The 7,854-nt window shown below is 45.6% G+C and overlaps 2 protein-coding genes across 2 annotated transcripts in view; one reads left to right on the top strand and one right to left on the bottom strand.

Annotated features, from left to right (window-relative positions):
* The first annotated feature begins 1,929 nt into the window (after positions 1-1,929).
* On the top strand, positions 1,930-3,475 carry LOC106816648 (hydroxysteroid dehydrogenase-like protein 1). The gene is made up of 2 exons (XM_014821273.1): positions 1,930-1,944; positions 2,155-3,475. The coding sequence occupies exons 1-2, from the start codon at positions 1,930-1,932 to the stop codon at positions 2,554-2,556; spliced, it is 417 nt and encodes a 138-aa protein (XP_014676759.1). The 3' UTR covers positions 2,557-3,475.
* Positions 2,700-7,854, bottom strand: part of LOC106816649 (ATP-dependent RNA helicase DDX24-like) — a 17,890-nt gene continuing 12,735 nt past the window's right edge. Inside the window, exons 14-16 of the mRNA XM_014821274.1 lie at positions 4,940-5,114; positions 4,209-4,372; positions 2,700-3,767 (exon numbers count right to left, since the gene is read on the bottom strand). Of these exons, the coding sequence (XP_014676760.1) occupies positions 3,589-3,767; positions 4,209-4,372; positions 4,940-5,114 (518 nt within the window). The 3' untranslated portion in view covers positions 2,700-3,588. The remainder of the gene's footprint in view (positions 3,768-4,208; positions 4,373-4,939; positions 5,115-7,854) is intronic.

The following is a 7,854-nucleotide window of genomic DNA, read 5'->3' on the forward strand; positions in this document are numbered from 1 at the left end:
CGAGGAGCACATGAAAATCAAACGCAAGGAAGAACTGACTCGTGAGGAACAAGGAAGCATAGGGTGAAGGAACAAGGAACATGAGGTGAACCGTTCACATAAGGTGAAGGAACAAGGAACATGAAGCGGGTTGCGTGCAATAACTCGCATCAGTCACGATGATGCGTGGGCCGTAAAGTACTGGATTTAATCAATGCATCCTTAAAACAGTGGAGATCAGAATCCTCACTCAACGGATTCTCTATACCATACGCTCGATACAATGCTCCCAATGCTGCCGATGTATAGTTGTAATAATAGGACCAGGTCGATTCGATCCTGTAACTAAACTCATAATAAACTTTTTTAACTTACGTAACATCAGTAGTAGGAAACTGTGACATCAAATCATTATAGATCTACACAATATTGATGAAACTTTTGAATAACAGAAGTGTATGTCTGTATGGTAGACTTAGCATAGTGATATCTTACAATAGTAGCACAACGCGTTGACCAGCCCCTGTCTACAAGACGTAATTGGCTCCAGATACTCGGAAAGCATATATATACAGTTTCCAATTCCGGTTTTTGTATGGTTCTGGGATTATCATCCGGTTAGACACGCCTGTAGCGGTACCGGTATCGGATAGTCTATTAGCATACGTTTTTACATTGGTCAAATGTTGAAACAAAGAATGCAAACCAAAGCCAATCAGCAGGCTAGCCTGTTTCATTGGAATCCTCCTCCTAGGTACCCACGCAATCTTCTCTGTTGCGTTCCAATTTTAGTATTTGTACAGCCGAAGCTTGTTAAATGGTATGCTCCGAATTTATAGAGTAAGCATAGCTGGTAGCACCGACTACGGTGTGGCTAGCGTTATTTCGTCTTTGCGTGTGAATAAACAAACGTTACATATCCCCCGGCCGTTACACACTTCTGCAGGTCTCCACACAATTTTAAAACAAGTTTTCGGTCTCATAGTTATACGTTAGGTCGATTTTAAAGCGAAAATAGTTCAAATAGTTTGTGTGTACAGTTACGTCGCGTTCACTGTATGGTGCTGCCCCTAGTGGCAGCTACTGTACGAAAATCCTGGTTACCGCTGCCCTTTCCGCAATCTTCGTTTTTTTTCTTGCGTTCTTTTCGCGTTTTTTTTTAGCCAACGCAACAGAAAAGATTGCGTGGGTTCCTAACCCCCATGACCTCCATGACGAGAAAAAAATGAGAAAAGAAGATGAAGCGTGTATTTCACAATACGTACGTCACCGCGCGGCAGCACGGTGGCACGCACTACATAGCATGTACAGTAGCGTAATGTTATGATACACGCGTGGTGATCATACACACACGCATGCACTCAAACACGCAACCACCTTCTAACTTGAACCCCTAGGTCATTTGTGCTAAGGTTGCTGGTTAATGACTGATGCGAGTTATTGCACGCAACCCGCTTCACCACAGCATCAACCCGCTTCACCAACCGCTTCACTATGTTAGGCCCTACCACAGGCATTTGAATCGTTTCAATAAAATATAATGCTAAATAAATACGAAATCTATTTACTACCAAAGTCTTAATGTTTCTCTACTCTCTTTCACCTATTATTGCCAACAATTTCCTGTAAATGCCGTCCAAATGCTCATCTGCAAGACACTGTCACACGCTGGCCGCCGCACGCTAGCTGCTGCACACTGACACATAACTATATATTTATGTGTCAGTGTGCAGCAGCTAGCGTGCGGTGTACTTGTGTGTTGCAGATGAGCATTTGATCGGCATTTACAGGAAATTATCGGCAATAATAGGCGAAAGAGCGCAGAGAAACATTGAGACTTTGGTAGTAAATACATTTCGTGTTTGGCCCCCGCCTTCGCGCGCCGAATGCGCACCGTGTGCGGGGGCCTTTACCATAATTTTTTTACGTTCATAATATGCATACTCATACATGTACATGTATGATGTACATACTCATATGCATATACATAGCAGTGTAACAGTATTGTACACGCACGAACGCACACACACACACATATAATTATAAATATACACATGTAAAATACATATAGGTATATATAGGGATAGGGTTAGGTTTATATACAGTTACATGAGCGAATAGCGACAAATATTATTTTCATTTGCTCCTGATATAGTTACAATATGAGCGCTGAAGGTGTCGTGTCACGTTACAAAGGCTACGGACGGTATCGGGAAGCAGTATACACTGCAGCTGCTAGCAGAGCTCGGTTTGAACATTGTGCTCGTCGGCCGCTCGCCGGAGAAGCTGAAGGCGACGAATGATGAGGTTCGCGCGCGCGGCAACGTGCAGGTGAAGACGGTCGTCGTCGATTGCAGCGGCGGCAGGGAGATATACGCAGACGTCGAGCGGAAGCTGAGTGAGCTGGAGATCGGCGTGCTGGTCAACAACGTCAGCATAGCGTACCCAGGCTTCTACAGCGACTTCCTGGCCATCAGCAGGGATTATCACGCGGATATGATCAACGTCAACAACCTGTCATACGTCATGATGACGCACATTGTGCTGCCGCAGGTTTGGTGGTCTTGTTCATGTTAGCTTAATTAATTCATGTATCTGTTGGTGCTCGGCAAAAGGTTGTTGAAAATGGTTGTTGCGGAGCGAATGGCCATATGTGTAGAGCCATATGCCATTGTCGGAGCTGAATACGGTAGAAGGTAGACTATTAACTGAGTAGAATATCCTTGATATAGGGTAGGCTTTATTCCATATTCGTCATTGGTGTGTGATGTTGGACTAAAAATAGCCTGCTGGTATTTATAAGACACCCTAATTCTCAGTGTGAAGCTAAAAATCAAACATTTTATATTCTCTTTTGAATCTATTCAATTTTAGTTTTTTGGCATATGTACAATTTTAATTGTTTTTAAAGTTCCATTTTGAAGTAGTGAAGCCTTTTTGTAACTTCAGAGGAGGCTTCGTTTGATTCACAGAACTTTAATTACATGTAAACATGACATTCATTGGCAATCACCGCACAATTATGTATAATTGGAAATTACAATATTTATGTATCAGTTTTGTCTTAGATACTAGCTGGTTATACAAATATTTGTAAATAAAATAAATGATAACAAATATGATGTTATAGTTAATTATACTGATTATAATGATTACATATCTATAGAGATGTTAAAAAATATTTCTATCATCAATTAGATGTTAGAAAATTCTTTTAGGCAAAACAGTAACAGTACAATAATGAGCCTTAATAAAATCAGAATGATAAAATGTATGTCACCCTAGGAATTTGTAAACGTAATATGTAACATTTGCTGCAACCAATATAAACCAAAGTAATCCTCTACACATGTACTGCTAAGTTATACACTATAGTTGATGAGCGAATAAATCTCAATTTCGGTAAAGGCATATACGTAGGAATTGTATAAAACCAAACATAGTGCATTGCTATCACACATTCCTAATATGCCAAGCGAGTTCACCGAGTGTGTCCGCTAAATGTTTTCATGATATTCCTCCACAGCCAAGGCCCAAGCACACCCACAGTTGGTTCCATTACGTTCCTCCTAGCCAAAGCAAGCACGTCATTGCTTAACCCATCGCTCCTCAGTTAATTCCATCCTCGCCTGGTTCTGCTCCACTATTCAGTGCATCCTTCTTCTGCTTCTTGCGCTTTGTGAAGTTCTTGAACTTGCGTTTCCTCTTGTCACTGCTCGCCTTTAGATTGCGCTTCAGTTCGATGTGCTTCTCTCTCTCCTCCTTGACCACCGATAGTGCAGATGTGCCTGCAAGCACCGAGGAGCACATTGAAAATCAAACGCAAGGAAGAACCTGACTCGTGAGGAACAAGGGAATCAGCAATAGCGGGCCGAAGCGTGGGGACGCTTACAGGCAAGGGTTGTGATGAATGATTACTTCGGTGGTCCTCAACCCCATTTTCACTGCTACTCAAATTTTAGTTGTGGAGCTAGCATGGCGACCAAGGCCTTCAGCCACAACTAGACCTCTGGGAAAACTTAAGACATTAAGTGGAAATACTTGGTGACACACTTAAAAATGATTTGGTGACCCACTCCTCGGTCACGACCCCCGCCATCAAGAACTTCTGCTCTGCACGTTAACTCTCGTAACCTCGTCTGAATGAGCTGGCAAGTGAGCACCGCTTGTATGCCATGAGGAATGTGTGTGTGTGGGGGTGTGCGTGGGGGGGGGGGTGCAACACGTACCAGTGAGCCGTGGCAGCTGCAGGCTCCCCGCCATCGTGGGATACGCCATCGAGTACTGGCGCGGGAACACTGGCGTACGAAGCATCGCAGCCAGCTGACGATGCGCCGCCTTGATTTGCTTGCGAACGCGCGCTTCTTGCCCATAGTCGCTGCCATGTCGTATGCTAAACGCTCTGTCAAGGAAGCTAATGCGAAGTATCGCAAGCATTGCTTACATAGTTCACGCTATACACCGATTTACATCACGATCGTGCAACCAGTGGCAAAATATACAATTATACAACACATATTTATTTTATACAACACACAAGTGATCAATGGAGAGTGATAGTTTAGCCCCCATGAACAAGCTAATGCCATTTTCCATCCATGATTACGTATGTCAAAAGGGAAAAGACAGCAGACATTGATTATGATGATATAACCAGCATGCAATGTGTGACGTTATCCGCATTTATTCATATAAGCTTTACTCATATATTACTTTGTATGATTAAGTCACAACTAAAGTGTATCAATTCACACAGTGCATATAGCCTATAGGGCATCGTTTTTGGGGATATATTGCTCAACTAGTACACCTGCACGTAGAAGTATTGCAATTAAACACTTTAGCAACTTTGAGGCCACAACTCACAGACACAATAGCATATAATGTATTCTATTCTCAGACTCACACTTGCCCACGAGCACACACAGATGCAGAAAACTTATTCTCTAAGTGAGGATACAGATCTTCGTCTAGATCGATGTCCATCTCCTCAGCGGCTTTCTGGAACCACTCGACGCGGCTGGTCTCCTTTCTGAGCCCATGCTCAAGCTTGTCGAGCTCCAACGCCATCTGTAGGCGCTCCTTGATCGCTGGAAGGTACTGCCTGTCGATGGGAAATGCCGGCAGGTCCTCGACTGTACAAACAGTACAAAAACAAGGGCAAACTAGAATGATTGTCCCAGAGAGGGACTAATAATACCCCCCCCCCCACTTCCAGCTGTTATAGTGCCTGTGATATGTGAGAGCATGACTGGTGACGCTCATCTGGAAGCGCAGCAACTGTATGGCAAAGCAGGTGGTATTAATGAACGGACGTCGCAGGGCCTGTGGCTGTATATGGCTGGTTACTATAGACACTTATGATGCAGTAGTGGCTGGGCAGATACATATCAACGAACAGATGGCAGGAGCATGTCATATATAAGAACGTGGCAGTTATTTATATATGTGCTTATCTGAAGGGGCGATCGTTTGGCAAACAACTGGCACGAATTAAGGCGGGGGGGGGGGATTTGATTGTACGCGTGTGGGAGCTATTAACGACTTGGTAGTGGCTGGCAGTTATGTATGAAGTGGCTGGGCAGTTATGTATGAAATAATCCACTAGATGGTGTCAGCATGTTATATATTACCAAATGGGTTTATTTACAAAAAACGGCCATAAATCTTTCCAAAAATGTCGGACCCAAAAACTCCATCACAGGTCAACAACTATCTTGGGTACTGATGATGTGTACCAAATATGGTTGAAATCGGTCCAGTACTTTTCGAGGAGATCTGTGCACAAGGGTGGTGTCGGACAGACAGACAGACAGACAGGGTGATTCCAGTATACCACCCCCCCTAACTTCGTTGGCGGGGGTATAAAAATGGACTGTGAGCATTAGTTAAACTGCACAAGTTGGGGTATGGTGTATGGTGGCCGAGGGCTGCCACTACAATTTTACCTCTGAAATAAATAAAAGCAAAAAATAAAACAAAAATATTAAAATCAAATTCAAAACGAAATCAAAATCGAAATCAAAATCAAAATCAAAATCAAAATCAAAATCAAAATCAAAACGAAATCAAAATCGAAATCAAAATCAAAATCAAAATCAAAATCAAAATCAAAATCAAAACGAAATCAAAATCAAAATCAAAATCAAAATCAAAATCAAAATCAAAATCAAAATCAAAATCAAAATCAAAACGAAATCAAAATTAAAACGAAATCAAAATTAAAAGTAAAGTGAAGGAGGAAGCATACGACCAGCTTCTCCCCCTCCTCCTTCTCCACCAGCCTTTCTCCCTTCTCCCATCCTCCGTCCACCAGCTCCCTCTCCCCCTCCTTCTCTCCTTCCTCCGTTCTTTCCAACATGCTTTCCCCCTCCTCATCCACCAGCTTCTCCCATTCCTCCTTCTCCACCACTTCTCTCTTCTTCCCTTCCTCCTTCTCCACCAGCTTCTCCCCCTCTCGCTTCTCCACCAGCTTCTTCCCGCCTCCTTCTTCATCCACCTTCTTCCCTCCATTCTCCTCCTATCTCCTTCTCCACCAGCTTTTCCCCTCCTCAACCACTTCTCCTTTATCCCCTCCTCCACCCCAGCTTCCTTCTCCCCTCCTTGATCCCTTCTCCCTTCTCTCCCTCCTACCCCCTCCACCAGCTCCCTTCTCCCCCTCCTTCTCCACCAGCTTCCTCCCCCTCCTCCACCACCCTTTCTCCCTCTCCCCCTCCTCACCACCTTCTCCCTTCTCCCTCCTCCTCCACCACCTTCTTTTCTTCTCCCCTCCTCCTTCTCCACCCAGCTTCTCCCTGGCCTCCTTCTCGCTCCTTGCTCCCCTCCTCCTTCTCATCTCCAGACTTCTCCCCCTCCTCCTTCTCCACCAGCTTTCTCTCTCTCCCCTCCTCCTGCACCAAGCCTCCCTTCTCCCCCTCCTTCTCCCTTTCCTCTTTTCTCCACAGTCTTCTCCTCCTTCTCCACCAGCTTCTCCCCTCCTCCACTACGTTCTCCCTTCTCCCCCTCCTCCTCCTCCACCAGCTTCTCCCCTCCTTCTCCACCACCTCTCTTCTCCCTCCCTCCTCCTTCTCCACCAGCGCTTCTTCCCCTCCTCTTCTCCAACACCTTCTCCCTTCTCCCGTCTCTCTCCGACCAGCTTCTCCCCTCCTTCTCCACCACCTTCTCTCTTCTCCCCCTCCTCCTTCTCCACCAGCTTCTCCCCCTCCTCCTTCTCCCTTCTCCCCTCCTCCTTCTCCACCAGCTTTCCCCCTCCTCCTTCTCCACCAAACCCCTTCTTTTCTTTCCCTCCTCCTTCTTCCACCCAGCTTCTGCCCATTCCTCCTTCTCCACCAGCTTCTTCCATTCCTCCTTCTCCACCACATTCTCCCTTCTCCCCTTCCTCCTTCTCCTCCAGCTTCTCTCTTCTCCCCCTCCTCCTTCTCACCGCTTTCTCCCCCGCCTCCTTTCTCAACACCTCCCTTCTTCCCCTCCTCCTTCTCCACCAGCTGTCTCCCCTCCTCTTTCTCACCACCTCTCTCCTTCTCCCCTTCTCTTCGTCCATTCCTCCTTCTCCACACCTTCTCCCTTCTCCTTCCAGCTTCTCCCTTGCCCCTTCCTCATTCCTAGCCATCATTGAGTCGCCACACGGTATTTATCTTATCCACACCGGGCGCCGTGGATAGTCACTTTCCATACGGGCCCCGCACTAACTTCAGTGTACGCGAAGGTTACTTGTATTGCCGGAGTGAAGTGGCGATACGGCGGTGACCAGTTCTTATATTGGCCAGCTCATCGGCCAACGCTGGAAAAAACTCGATTTCATTGGCCAGCTCTCGGGCCAACGGAAAACTGATTCACTTTGGCAGGCTCATCGCGCCAACGCTTCGTAAACTTCAT

This window comes from Priapulus caudatus, unplaced genomic scaffold (assembly GCF_000485595.1).
Source record: "Priapulus caudatus unplaced genomic scaffold, Priapulus_caudatus-5.0.1 Scaffold1442, whole genome shotgun sequence".
In the NCBI taxonomy this organism is placed as follows: domain Eukaryota; kingdom Metazoa; phylum Priapulida; class Priapulimorpha; order Priapulimorphida; family Priapulidae; genus Priapulus; species Priapulus caudatus.